Raw genomic sequence first — 14632 nt, 5'->3', positions numbered from 1 at the left:
AAACCACTAGAGTGAAAACAACCTTAACTAAAATGAAGGAAAATATTTTATGCCTGATTTAGATAACAATCATCCAAATTTGGAGTTGTCGAGTTTGCAAGAAAAACTAGATGTAAAAAATACTAGGTAAAATAGCACTCAGAAAATATCCTAAAGATAAAGAAAAGACTAAAACTAAACTAATACATCCATGAGAGGTCCTGCTTAAAAGAAACCGAATCCGCAGCTCCTTGAACGCCTCTCTGAGATATCTGAGGACAATCATCCACTGCCAAAACCTTCAACTTACCCGACCCGACTAGCGGCCTCAATCCGTCATCGCTTACCCCGAGGCATTTGCTGAGCTTCAAGACTAGCAGCTGAGGAAACTGTGCTGCAAGCTGCAGCCCCTCATCAGTAATCTCCTGGCACCTCGACAGCTCCACCGTTTCAAGATGCTCTGCTCTACAAAGAGCTTGCATCCCCACGTCGTCAAACGAGTACACATGATCCAGAGCAAGCTCCCTCATTGGGCACTTGAGCACCAACCTTAGGATCCCCTGCAGAGTGAATGAGGAAATGGAAGGGAAGTCGCCATCAGAGAAAGACAATCTCATGGACTCCAGGCGCGTGCAGTTCTGAGCCAATGCTACTAGGCATTCGTCTGTTAGCTTTATGGGATTGTTCATCAGGAAAGGGAATGAGAAATCTGATGGCACTCGGAGTGAGATGGACCGGAGGTTGCTGCCTGAGCTGCGGGCCAACCCTATAACGTCCGAATCTCTCACCCCGACACACATGTCCAAGTGAATCTTTTCCAAGTTCCGGCATTTCCCCAAGACGCAGGCAAGACCTCTCCCAGGGCTGATGACACCGTTCACCAATCTGAGTTCGGTCATCCTGTCACATGGAACAGACTGCTTCTGCCACTGGTCCACTGCTAGCCGGTCATAAACTTTCATGTAACGATAGTTAGCATCCACCTCAAATTGCAGCCGTTTCAATCTTTGCCAACTTTGCCCTAGTTTAATGAGATCACCTTCTCCGATAGCCCTGCAATTCTTGATGCAAAGATCTTCAAGCGTTTCAAGCTTACCAAGATACTCCAGCCATTCCATTCTGGTAATATTGAGACAACGAATAAGGTGCAGCAACGCGAGCTTTTTACATCCCACCACCACCGACAGTATCCCACATCCACTTATTCTTGGAGTGAAGATCAACTTCAAGGAGGAGAGATGAGAGCAGGAAGCCAAGTGACTCACACCAGCATCAGTGATAAAAGTGCAATAACTTAAGGTAAGATCAGCGAGAAGAGGACAGCTTATGGAGAGATTATAAAGACCTTGATCATCCAACTGTTTCCCTAACTTGGACATCCAACCCGAGTAAGAGATCTCAACTTTCTCCAAGTTCTGAAACCTGTTGCAGAGAGAGACCAATGCCTCATTGGCAGGACGCAAGCCACAGCCAACACGGATAGATTTCCGTTGCACATTGTCCAATTCGTGGAGGCGTTTACAAGTTAGAGATACAGCACTTTTATCTGCAGTAGTGTCTATCCTCTCCAATATGTCCCAAGCTACCAGGTCTGGCAAATTATCCATGGATACTGGATTTCTAGGCTATCATCTCAAGGGCGATTATCACCTGTCATGATGCAAAAACTAACTTATACTATAAGCCAAGCTTACACGATGGCGAAAATAAACAAAAAGAAAAAGAAAAAAGAAGATAAATCTAGGAGGGCAAACACAAAACTGATATATTATGAAAGAGAAACAACTTAGGAAACTTATGATTTTAAGCTACCATTCACTAAATCGACCTTTTAAATTTATTGATATAACTAGAGTAATACATCAAGCATAATTCTGCCTCTGTAGATAAATCACATGCTGCAAACATATGATAAACTAAAGCAAATTGAATTCATCTTCGCGGCAGAAAACTCACATATCATGAAAATGCAAATGTAAGATGATGAGCAGGATACTATCGAGAGAGAGAGAGATTCTGACAAACTGGAGCTAAACGGATTGCAATCTTTTCCCATCCAAACTCAGATTAGACAAATAAAGATGAAATCAATCATTCATTAATCTATGTGAATGATAAAATCAAACAAATATATTAGGAATGACGAGAAATCCACCAACCAGATACTAGCAATAATAATCACGAAGATCTGTACCACCTTGCCAAAGAACCGACTTTGGAAGCAAAGAATTCACAGTTGTGAAGGTTGTCGAGATCAATTGGAAATCAAGTTCTCCGCAGCAATATATCAAAATCTAGAAGAAGGAAAAAACGGTGAAAAAAAAGAGTCGAATTTAGCAGATAAGGATCAGAGTAACGTAACGCGAGCGAAAATAGCGAAATAGGGAGAGAAACAAAGGCGACGACATACGTTTCTGTTTTTCCTTTTTGGGGTTTTGACAAATAAATCCACCAACTATTTTGAAGCTGTGATTTTAATAGTAGTATATAATTTTTGAAAATGTGATACTCCTCCGTCCATCATTTCTTGATCCATTTCGTAGCGACACCAATTTTAAAAAATAAGTGAAGTTAGTACTAAAAATAAAATGAATCAAAAATTGATGGACGAACTAAAATGGATCAAAAATTAGTGGACGGATTAAATATATCTTTTTTTAATTTTTGTAATTTTATAGTATTTTTAATCTTTTTTTAATTGTCACAGTATCATTGAGAACATACAATTTTATATGTTCTTTATTGTGATCTTCTCCATAATAATTTTGATATATCATTCAGATTTATTTGGGATAATTTGATTCGGCTCTCATGTAAAAAAATTTAAAACACGAAATTACAAAAAATAAAAAAATTGTGATTTTATTGGTCAAATATTAAAATCACATTCAAATTATAATTTCGGACTATTTCGTTAGTATTTTATTTAACAAAACCTATTTTTTTAAGACGTGACGTAGACATTTAAGTAGGACCCATTGCAATAATCATAAATAGATATAGATATTATTGAAAATGAGTGGTAGATATTTTTGGTGACCCACAAAAAGGTCTGAAAAGTGCACCATTGTACACGGTTTAAATCCTTCGATTTTGTTACGTCGCCTTTCAATCATATTTGTCCTTCCATTTTACAGCTTCATTTTGTCATTCTAATATTTGCTCTGCCATTTTACCAGAACCAGAAATAAATCAAATACTATAACTCGTAAGTTACTAAGTTATTTTAAGCTGGTTCGAATTTATTTAGTGAAGCTCTATAAAAACAAATCAAGGTTGAACATAGTACATTAGGCTTTGTTAGCATGCTCACAAGTGATTTATCTAGTACATTTAAAATTAATAACAAGACACTGATATTCTATACTATGATTAAGACTCGTTTGGTTGTTTGATACAAGTGATTATATTGAAATGGCTAAGATGACAAATCATTATGATTAAATATAATGTATAGCAGCCACCCTTTTGGAAGAATACAAATGTCCTGAATTGAGACATAATACAACATTACCTGTTACCTTTTGAAAATTGAAGACCACACTCATAAACAGTGCCTCTTATTGAATACCATTCCATCATTAGAGGTCCAACTAAGAAGACTTTGCTACAAAGAAATGCTTTGATGGTGGCGGACGGTATACTTAGATCTCCGTCCAAGGGTTCTCCGGCCAGATAGCTTCTCATACGGCAGTCGCGACTTTACTATCTATCGACTTCATCACTTGTTCGCCCATCTCCTTGCAGCCCACTAGTTTCTGAAATCATAGATGCAGTTCAAATACAGTATCATATAAACTTAGTGAAACCATTATAAAGTTTGAAAATACTTGTAAACAAACAGGAAAGATTAATTTCTCAATTTTCACTTGGCTAAATTCTGCATTTCAATCCATCAGAGAAAGAAAACAAGACAACTTTTCTAGAATTCACACCAAAATATCTCAAAATAGTAATTATTCTATATGTATCGCAGCAGCAGTAATGCAAAACCAGAGGCAATAAAGAACACAGAGATTAGTAAAAAAAACAAAAACAAAACTGAACTCCATCAAAGAGCTGTACCTGTCCAGCTGAGTATATATCCCCTGTACGAAATCCTCTGTCTAGAGTGTCAAAGACAGCAGCCTCAATCCTACGGGCAGCGTTCTCCTCTCCAAGACCGTACCTTAAAAGCATGGCTGCACTGAGCACTGTTGCCAACGGATTTGCTTTGTCCTGAAAATTTACTGTTATCATAATAACAAAACAAAGAAAAGGTACTATAGTCTTAGGACAGCAGCAGTGAACCAACCTGCCCAGCGATATCAGGAGCAGAACCATGTATTGGTTCGAATAAGCCAGGTCCCTACGAATCCAGTTTACTAATGTTAAAGACTATAAAAGAAAGGAAACACAGTTTGCTTTTACTAGTAAGTTAGTAACATTAGTAATTTAAAAATGTGGGAAGAGAAATTTTCTCATACCGATTCACCTAGACTTGCAGACGGGAGCATCCCTATACTACCAGTAATCATTGATGCTTCATCGGATAAAATATCGCCAAATATGTTATTTGTAACAATAGTGTCAAACTGCAATAACAATGGAGGATTGTATTAAGGTTTATTCATGTCTTCTGATAACTGACACAGGGAAATCCAGAGAGTTGAACCTGCTTTGGGTTTCGAACAAGCTGCATGGCTGCATTGTCAACATACATATGTGAGAGTTCAACATCAGGGTATTCTGAGGCAAGGGCTGTGACTCTTTTTCTCCATAGCATGGAAGCCTGGCCATAAAAAAATCACAGTGAAGCACATTGAATATGTTAGGATATACTTATTTGACTTGGATATAAATGAAGCACAGTTTCATGTAAACTAGTAGCGTTAGTGAGGAGCAGGAACACAAAGCATGTGAATGCGCAACATATTAAGCTGCCAACTGACCGAGAAGGATATCAAAGACCTAATAAAGTTTTGCTCCGGGTGGTATCCGTGGATGATTATACTCCACCAGTTTTCTCATTTATATATAAATTCTAATAGAAATTTCAAGTCTGAGAATCCCTTACAAAAAATAAATTAAACATTAAGCACAGCTGATATAAAAGAATAGTGGAGATAAGTTTTTTGGTATTGTCAGTAAATCCAAATCAAACGTATTCACTACTTTAGGAACTATGGAGTAAATCTTCCAGATCTAAATCTGCCGAGTGTAGTTAGTTCTGATGGCTGGTGCACAGGACTAAAAATGGCAATAATGTTTATTAATCTATAAGTTTAGACGTCCATACTATAATCTGACTAACACAAGTGACAAGAAAAACAATGAAATGTCTAAGGCGTTATCTGATTTGCACTCTAGCACAAACAACATCCTTGCACACCAAAGCTTCTTTTTCCTTTTTAATTAAATGTCACCCTTCTTTCTTAAAAGAGCAATAACTAGACTTCATGAAATTGGTTACGAGATCAGTTTCAAGTCCATCATGTTCAATATCCGTTTCAACATCATGTTCAATATCCGTTTCAATTCCATAAGGTTATGTATGTGCCTCTGGAATTTATGAAGTGTCCGTCACATCTGCGCTGATTTAATTTTATTCAGAGAGATCTCTTTCATATTTGTAAACCTATGGGAATGAAATTGGCCCAACTCTGACATATGAAACAAAAGGTTAAGGCACAAATCACAAACAGCAAAATTGAAATGGATCATAAAATAAATTATAACAGGCAGTGGTGAGAAATTGTCAGCTCAATGAAGTCAGGACTCCAGACACTAATGCTTCTTTGACTAAGAGGGTGTTTAGCTAAGCTTATTTTAGAGAGGGTGTTTCATCTTCAGGCATTAGGGTTCATCTTCGGGAAACGGCGCCGCGCTCGCGCTCCCGAATTCCTGAAAACATTTTGTCTTGAATTTACAAGCAATTAACCCTTGAAAAAATAAGTTGGGGTGAGTATCTTATTTTTTGAAGAGCTTATAAGCTCTTAGAGCTTATTTTTACAGCTTATAAGCTATGTAAGAGCTTATTTTACCACACACTTCTCAAGTGCTTATAAGCTCAGCCAAACAACCTCTAAGTGCACCAGCCAAACAACTTTCTTAAGGTTCTGCTTTTTCATTAGTATCCACCGAAATGGATTATCAAATATGTATGTAAAATCAGCAGGATTAACAAGTTTTTCATACCACAGAGATCAACTAGTGTATCCCAAAAAAAATAATGCCCTAATCACAAGTTTAAAACACTTTCACACAATTTGCTTTAGTGTATCTCAAAAAATTTAGAGCTGAAGGTTAAACTAATTCTCCATGGATGGATGTCAATTAATTTTCCCCTTAGACTCATGCTATATATCAAGACCAGCTCCAGTCTCCCAATCCCTACAACTACTAAAATAAAGAATAAAGGACGTGGAATATTAAATCACAAAATGTCAATTACCTCCAGAACATTAGCTTTATCAACAGAACAAAGTTTTCCACTACGTTTTCGAGCAGTTTCAAATGCAACCCGAGCAATGCGATCAATCTGAAAAAGGACACCCACATAACAGGAATATACTAATATATTCTGAATAAGAAAAGAACAACTCAACGAAAATCACACAACATTCTAAAGTATTCATTGAGATAAGTAGTAGTTTCAGAAATCGAAAATTAATGGGACCAATAGAAAAAGTATTTATTAAGTACAAGATATACAGCCTATGTTTCACCGTTCACGTTAACTATTTGAACTAAGGTTCGGTGGAAAACTACCTCATGAGCACTATACACCTCAGTGTTGAATCCAATTTCTTCACCATTTTCATTTGTGCTAAAACCCCTTGGCTTGCCAAAATAAATGCCTAATCAAATGCAGTTACCATGAAAATAACTGCACAGTCAAAATGATATCAAAGAAATATTTCGAATTCAAGTAGTTTTAAGACCAGTGGACAACTAACCTCCAGTAAGTTCCCTTACCACCATCAAATCCACGCCCTCAGCAACATCTTTCTTCAAAGTTGAAGCATCCACTAACTGATACGCATGCATAGTAGACCGTTAAAATAAATATAATAGCACCCCAATACAGAGAAAAATTAAATGTAGTAATAATTAGGCATAGACTTTTATTAAATAAATGTCTGATTAGATTGATTACAAATCAAGGAATCATGGAGATCCATTTTTCGCCATACGCCAAAAAGATGAACTGATCATCAGAATGTAAAACATCATTTCTAAATTTAATAGGTATGGATCACAAACACATGAGCATTGCTTATCCTATAAATGCTATTGAAACAATGGGGAGGACAAACATAACTGCAAGATCAATTCAGCATACCAACAATGATACACGAATAAGCTAGTTTGTCACAGTCCACCACCTTAGGGAACTGATATAGAGGACACAAACGGAAACAGGGAACACTTAGCTGTAGCACATATCTGGTAATGTAGATTTTCTACAAATACACAATGCCAAAATATAGACCTAATTCCTTAACATCCCTCATTAAAGAGGAAAGAACCACTTGCATCTCTTTTCAAGTCTTCAGCTTCTCTTTCAACTTAGTTTAAACTCAAGTCAATTTTTGTATGGAACTCCAACGTTCTGAAGTTATTCGTACCTAGAAAAGGTATCAAGTCAAGCAGTCACACCAGATGCATAATAGAGAGCTTTCTTAGGAAAATACTGGCGATCCCACAACAAGGATATGGTTGCCATTTGAACCACCAACAGTGCAATATAATTTCTGCATCTAAAATACGGATCAGAGATCTGGTCTTTGAAAGAGGGACAGACAACACTGGAGTATTTTTTTAAACAATATAAGAATATTTTATGGTAAGAGCACTCACTGCCTGCCACAACTAAGATGACTTGAACATGCTCAGCCCAACAAGATCAGAACCCTATTTAACTTTTTATGGCAAATATAATACAGGCCCAACTATACGTCAGCTACTCACTCTATAGGTAACTTTGACAAGGTGAATATTAATGAAAAAGCAGAGCCTTAAGAAAGTTGAATGCTACACACACACAAGGTAACCAGACATACGCAGATAAATCACAAAAAGCTCTAGCACTTTTTGTTACTTCCACTATAGAGAAAAATGATCTAAACTTGCTATATTGATGCAATGCCCAAGAAAATTGTTGCAGGATATCCATTTTCTTGCTTCCAATTGAATGTGTGGTTTGATTTATTTTTCATTTTCTTTTTCCAGCCCAAAATTACAACTTACATATGCACTGACTGATCAATAATAAGACAGCAGAAAAACCATAACCTTGAACTTTCCGCAGAAATGATGGCCAATGACAACGTTCAGTGCACAGCACATAATTCAATTTAGGAGAGAATAGAGACCCAATACTTGAACTCGACCAAATACATCCTACATCCATCTCTAACCTAGTCTGTGTAGCCATAAATATTAATTCATCCATAAACTACCATAAACCTAAACTTTATTCAGGATAGTAAAGTAAAAGCAACAATCTCAGCTCAAACATTTTACCTGGGGCAGAACGGTAGCTGGCCTCAAATTTGCAAAAACCTTAAGACCTGCCCGAAGCTGAAGCAGCCCAGTCTCCGGCTTCAAATGATTCTCATTGTTATCCCACTTATACCTTCACAAAATTAAGTAATTCTAACAAATATCCGAAACTCAAAACCGTCTTAATTTCTCATCTTAACTAAAAAAAATATTTACCCTCCAATAGCTCCAAGAAGAACAGCATGAGAATCCTTTGCAGTTGAAAGGGTCTCTTCCGGCAAGGGCACTCCGGTCAAATCCAAGGCGGCACCGCCCACCGGAACCTCCTTGAACTTGAACTGAAATCCTGTCATTAAGTTGTTCTCATCATTAAATTAATTTGAGAGAGGGAGATAGAACACATTTCAACTGAATTGGGTTGCAATGGTGTTTTGACCTTCAAGGGAAGCGACCAGTTGGAGGGCGCTCTTAGCAACAGAGATGACTTCGGGGCCAATACCGTCGCCGGAGAGGAGGGTGATGTTGTAGCTCTTGGATGGCGCGGCAGCGGAGCAACGGACAGTGGAGAATTTAGGGACGCGTTTGGAAGCAGGTTTTGAGTGATAAAGGAGAGGAGAGAAGGGTTTGCAGTGGAGTTGCAGAGAAGCCGCCATGAGTAGGTGAGATTTGCTGCAGTCAGCAGCACTACACTAGTTGAAATCTTATTTATTACCGTTCGATGAGGAGCGCCGGCGACGGCGGATTGCTGATTATTTCATAAGCCCAATAATAAAATCACATTCCCAATTTAACTCAACTCCAAATTTGAGCCCAACTAAAAATATAAAGGCCCATAACATAATCTCTCTCTCTCCCTCTCTAGCACACTTCTCTTCTCTTTCCTCTCTTAAATCCGACCGATGCTCGCCGTCCGCCGCCATCTCACCATTCTTGCAGCAGGTTGACCGCCGCCCACTTTCTCTCAACCCTCGAACAGCAGCAACCCCCAACTCGACCAACTCAATTCGATTTAGATTCCCAACAGGCAAAACAATTTTATTTTCTTCTATTTTACATCAGTAGCATTACACAACAGATTTATGCTTCCTTCAATCATCTCCAAATTCCACCATTTTCGCTCACACCGCTCTATTCTTCTCTCGAAGCTTCAAATTCTCCTCTTGTATCATACTTCTCCGCACTCAAATGTTCAATTTCCTCCCAGAGCGACCTCGCACCCCTCTCAAAACCACCACCCCACACCCAGCTTCCTAGTCAACCCGGCTCCGACCCACTTCGAAAAATCGAATTTTGAACCGGAAACGGTTGTCGAAACTCTCAATTCGTACGCCAATGACTGGAAGCTCGCGTTAGAGTTTTACAATTGGGTCGAAACCGAGTGTGGGTTTCAACACACAGCTCACACACTTAATCGGATTGTCGACATTCTCGGTAAGTTTTTCGAGTACGAAATCGCCTGGAATCTTATTGAAAGAAAGCGGATAAACGGATGTTGTTTGCCTGATCACACGACTTTTAGGGTGTTGTTCAAGCGTTATGTTTCGGCCCACCTTGTTAAAGAAGCAATCGATGCTTTTGTTAGATCGAATGATTATAATTTGAGGGATGAAATTTCATTTTCGAATCTGATTGACGCTCTGTGCGAGTACAAGCATGTGATAGAAGCTGAAGAACTATGCTTCAAGAAAAGCTGGGGCGACCAATTTGGGCAGGATTTGCTCTGTTTCAATGTGGAAAACACAAAAATTTATAACATTATCCTACGCGGCTGGTTTAAAATGCAGTGGTGGAAGAAGTGTAGGGAGTTCTGGGAGGAGATGGATAAGAGGGGTGTAGAGAAAGACATGTATTCGTACTCGATATATATGGACATCCAAAACAAGAGTGGGAAGCCATGGAAAGCCGTGAAGCTGTACAAGGAGATGAGGAAGAAGGGCATTCAACTGGACGTGGTGGCCTACAACACAGTGATTCGTGCTATGGGAATCTCGGAAGGGGTGGATGTGGCAGTGAGGCTCTACAAAGAGATGATCGAGTTAGGCTGTGCCCCAAATGTTGTAACTTTCAACACAATTCTAAAGCTGTTGTGTGAGAATGGGAGGTATAGAGAAGCACATAGGGTGCTCAATCTCATGACTAGGAAGGGCTGTGAGCCGAATATAGTTACATATCACTGCTTCTTCACTTGCCTTGAAAAGCCTCGTGAGATCTTAAGGTATTTCGATAGGATGTTGGAAAGCGGGGTTCAAGCAAGGATGGATACATATGTGATGCTGATGAGGAAGTTTGGGAGATGGGGGTTCCTTCGTCCTGTTTTGATGCTGTGGGATAAGATGGCAGAGCATGGGCTGAGCCCGGATGAGTTTGCTTATAATGCTCTCATTGATGTTTTGCTGCAGAAGGGTTTGGTTGATATGGCGCGAAAATATGATGAAGAGATGTTTCACAAAGGGCTTTCACCTAAGCCAAGGGCTGAATTGCAGCCAAAAATGGATGATCAAGGATCCGGCAATGCCTAACTTTTTAATCCCGTTTGAGTGAATGGGCAATGAGTTGCCGATTTTCTCTGTTTCTTCTTCACTTTTAAATGGAGTATTTTAAATATCATTTCTTTTCGTTGCCTTACTTCTAAAACAATAACTTTCGATGGAGAATTAAAATATATTGCTACTTTATGATAATTTGGATTAAATATGTATATTGTAAATCTGGATCTTCAGAACCAACTTTTTTCAATATTGAATAATTAAAAATTTGTGTAATTTTTGTTCATTATGACTTTTTATATTAGTATATTTTTCATAGTTACAATAGGGTGAAAAAAAATTATAACTTTTTATATATTTGTACTCGTTACAAATTTGATTTGTTGAGAATCAAGACCGAAAACTCTCGAGCAAAGAATCACACAAAAGTAAACACAAACCAGCTAATTAAACAAGATTTACGTGGTTTAGCAAAATTGCCTATATCCACGGCGAAGTGATTGCTTTCAATAGATTCAAAACCAGAAAATTGGCTATGGTGATTGCTTTCAATAGATTCAAAACCAGAAAATTGGCTATGGTGATTACACTGTGAAGATGAATGAACAAGAGTATCTCTCTAGATCTTTCCTCTCGTGTTTAAACTCTTCCTATACAAGTAAATCACTCTCACAACTTTCAACAACCTATACAAACTGATGAGGAGTAATATATGCGGAACAGAGGAATGACGTTACCAAGGGAATCACGGAGAACAGCAAGATGGTTTTCGCCAGAGGAATCACAATCGCCAGAGGAATCATACTCGCCAGAGGAATTATATTCGCCAGAGTAATCACCTTTATCATAGGAGCCACTTTCGCCAGAGAGGCCGCTCTCGCCAGAGGAATGGCCTTCACCAGAGACGCGGGGAAATCTCCCGCGTGAAGGCAATTTTACGATTATGCCCCCTCGACCACGCAAGGCGCATGCTCCAGTGCTGGTTTTACTATTTTACCCCCTATATGTAATCTATAAATATCAGCATACATGCTCCTTTGTAACTTACGCTATCTTTTATTCTCAATACAACAACAGTTTTTCTCTCGTTCTAGCATTCCGATTACTTCCTTTGTCTTCTCCGATCAATTGAAACTAGGTATAACTCCCGATCCATTCACAATTCACCGATTAGTTAGATACCCACCCTCTTATGTTTCACCACAAACTAACTTGAGCAGTATTAATAAGAGAAAGTAATATGCTGAGTTTATGCCTTCTACCAGTCGCGTGAGGGGAAAGTCAAGCCGTTATAACAAATTCAGTATTTGCTAATAAATCCCCAAACTAATTGTAAATGGCTCTCAGCTCTCATGCACACGTGGAATACTCACCAAAATTAACATGATTAAAAAGTGACTTATTATGTGTGTTATCTTTATGGTAATATATGCCGTATGCTAAAGGGTTAATTGTAGTTTATGGCCCGAACTTTTGAGCCATTTGTAAATATGGCCCAAACTTTAAAAAATACAAAAAATAGCCTGAACTTTGAATCCATTTGTAAAAATGGCCCGAACTTTAAAACTAACAGAAAAATGGTATGAAGTTTGTAATCATTTGTAAAAATGGCCTGAACTTTAGAGTCATTTGTAAAAATGACATGAACTTTAAAAAATACAAAAAATGACATGAACTTTGAAGTCATTTGTAAATACCCAAATTTATGTAATGAGTTTCCCTCAAAAAAAAAATTAATGAGTCTCAAATTATGGAAGGAAGCATAAGATATGAGTCATATGACACTATTTTACTTGAATAATAATGGAAATGGACAAGCATGTAAATACATGAATTCAAACATTTCGAAATTTTCTTCGCCATTAATGGTCCAAAAATATATGGCGTTGAATTCTTATTTTTCTATACATTGGCCCAAAACAAATCCAATATTTGTGGTTATAAACATAAAACATACTACTATTACTATCATCTACTCCCTCCGTCCCACGAATCTTGACACGTTTTTCTTTTTGGGCCGTCCCACGAATCTTAACACGCTTCCATTTTGAGTAATAATTATTACATTCTCTCTCCTACTATATCACTTTTATTACCTTCTCTCTCATACTTTATCACTTTTATATTTTATTAACTACACACTTAAAATACTAATCTACAACTCCTTAATTCCCGTGCCGAATCCAAACGTGTCAAGATTCGTGGGACGGAAGGAGTACTATTATTTCTCTTAATCGCCATCGCCGAGACCGTCATCTATCATTATATGATTATATCTATATCGAAACATTCACAAAAGATACTTTCAGCCTAATTTACTTTACACAAATGATTAATATGAAAAATATAATTTTCCGATTGCATATTTTAATGGATTAATATCTTGCCCAATTCAATTAGTTTGATGAAATAAAGTAACATTAAGTCCTTAATTGGTCAAACATATATTTACTAAATTATAAATGTATTTTTGAAGATTTAAGTAAAATCCAATCATTGTGTTGATAAATACAACGAATCCCAGTTAATTTAATTAGTTGTTTTTGTATCAACTCCATAAATAAATTAAGAAAAGGAACTGTTGATTGTCAATTGATTAGTTCTTACTATTTATTCTGGTATAATTTAATTGAGATTCAATATTTGAAATTCTTTATTTAATTAGATTGGCGGAACTTCGCGAGAACTAATATTTACACCACATAATGCACCTAAGCTTATCTTTTGTGGGGGAGTACTTGATTTATCGAAATAGAAAGCTTATCAGCAACTTTTGACTTGTACGCCAAATCATTCGCTTCGAACTACTTTTCAAAAGAAGAATCAGAACGTGAAAGTAATGGTGTGGACGATATGGCCCATTTCACCAAAAAATGTCATTTACCAACCATTCATATTCCAACCATAATTAAACAAGCTATGATTAATCAAAATTGCACATGCCAAAACCACGTTTCCACTTCACTTTGTTTCAGTTTTAAACAATGGCTTCTTTTCTTCTTCTTCTTCTTTTTTTTTTTAGAATTACGTAAGATTTATAAGAGGCATTTATTATATAATTAAATAAAATTATCCGCTACACCACACAAAGGTGAGAAAACTACATTGCACGCAGGCGGAATCAATACCCCACACAAAGATGAAAAAATTATGCCACATATAGATGAGATTGAACCCAAGATCTCTCACAAAGGAGAGTCTTTTTTAGTGTATATTATGTAAACTCTTTGAGCTTATGATCTTTAGCATCAAGAACACCCACTCTATTATAATATTTACATATTTTTTTAAAAAAAAAAAAAATATTTACATATTATCTAATATTGTTAGGTCCCGGAGGGTCTCTGAACAGGTGTATGGGGATACACATGTAGGATTATTCTTCGCGAAAACAGATTTATGAAGAGAGAATTTAACTTAACAGTTTTCAAAAGAATAGAGGCTAGTAAATTTGATATTATGACAAGCGCAAGTAAAGTTTATTCATAATTAAATAAAAGCACACTTAAGTTTATATTAAATAAAATAAATCATATTTAAATAAAAGCACACTTAAGTTTATATTAAATAAAATAAATCAATCCTTTTGTTTTATTAAATATTCATGTAAGTATGTGCGTAGTCTAAGAAACAAAAGCGGACCCATAACAAATCGTCCCTTCTGTCAAAACTGAAAAAAA

At 37.1% G+C, this 14632-nt stretch overlaps 3 protein-coding genes across 7 annotated transcripts; 1 reads left to right on the top strand and 2 right to left on the bottom strand.

Moving 5' to 3' along the window:
- Positions 1-28: 28 nt before the first annotated feature.
- Positions 29-2428, bottom strand: LOC131007585 (F-box/LRR-repeat protein 14). 5 transcript variants are annotated; one of them, XM_057934492.1, is made up of 2 exons: positions 1936-2428; positions 29-1646 (listed from the first exon to the last, which is right to left on the bottom strand). In XM_057934492.1, the coding sequence occupies exon 2, from the start codon at positions 1584-1586 to the stop codon at positions 180-182; it is 1407 nt and encodes a 468-aa protein (XP_057790475.1). In that variant the 5' UTR covers positions 1587-1646; positions 1936-2428; the 3' UTR covers positions 29-179. The 5 variants fall into 5 exon arrangements, with proteins under 5 accessions (XP_057790475.1, XP_057790474.1, XP_057790476.1 ...); XM_057934491.1 differs by having other exon boundaries at positions 29-1629; XM_057934493.1 differs by having other exon boundaries at positions 2139-2428.
- An 890-nt stretch (positions 2429-3318) lies between these two features.
- On the bottom strand, positions 3319-9224 carry LOC131007584 (3-isopropylmalate dehydrogenase, chloroplastic). Its single transcript, XM_057934488.1, has 11 exons — positions 8903-9224; positions 8683-8812; positions 8488-8599; positions 6918-6993; positions 6730-6818; positions 6413-6499; positions 4634-4750; positions 4446-4553; positions 4274-4327; positions 4045-4197; positions 3319-3737 (listed from the first exon to the last, which is right to left on the bottom strand). The coding sequence occupies exons 1-11, from the start codon at positions 9117-9119 to the stop codon at positions 3663-3665; spliced, it is 1218 nt and encodes a 405-aa protein (XP_057790471.1). The 5' UTR covers positions 9120-9224; the 3' UTR covers positions 3319-3662.
- A 321-nt stretch (positions 9225-9545) lies between these two features.
- On the top strand, positions 9546-11073 carry LOC131007583 (pentatricopeptide repeat-containing protein At1g80550, mitochondrial). Its single transcript, XM_057934486.1, has one exon. The coding sequence runs from the start codon at positions 9546-9548 to the stop codon at positions 10983-10985; it is 1440 nt and encodes a 479-aa protein (XP_057790469.1). The 3' UTR covers positions 10986-11073.
- The last annotated feature ends 3559 nt before the right edge of the window (positions 11074-14632 follow it).

The sequence above is a fragment of the Salvia miltiorrhiza genome, chromosome 2 (assembly GCF_028751815.1).
Source record: "Salvia miltiorrhiza cultivar Shanhuang (shh) chromosome 2, IMPLAD_Smil_shh, whole genome shotgun sequence".
In the NCBI taxonomy this organism is placed as follows: Eukaryota; Viridiplantae; Streptophyta; class Magnoliopsida; order Lamiales; family Lamiaceae; genus Salvia; species Salvia miltiorrhiza.
Note: the sequence above shows the minus strand (reverse complement) of the source record. Positions and strands in the feature narration are given on the sequence as shown.

What these genes read in the sequence shown, in the direction of transcription:
- LOC131007584 (XM_057934488.1), bottom strand. Translation starts at nt 9,119, where the DNA reads ATGGCGGCTTCTCTGCAACTCCACTGCAAACCCTTCTCTCCTCTCCTT. An exon ending in CTTCTTGGAGCTATTGGAGG is followed by an intron (nt 8,600 to 8,682) that starts GTAAATATTTTT and finishes AATTTTGTGAAG; the next exon opens with GTATAAGTGGGATAACAATG. An exon ending in GGTAAGGGAACTTACTGGAG is followed by an intron (nt 6,819 to 6,917) that starts GTTAGTTGTCCA and finishes GCATTTGATTAG; the next exon opens with GCATTTATTTTGGCAAGCCA.
- LOC131007585 (XM_057934492.1), bottom strand. Translation starts at nt 1,586, where the DNA reads ATGGATAATTTGCCAGACCTGGTAGCTTGGGACATATTGGAGAGGATA.
- LOC131007583 (XM_057934486.1), top strand. Translation starts at nt 9,546, where the DNA reads ATGCTTCCTTCAATCATCTCCAAATTCCACCATTTTCGCTCACACCGC.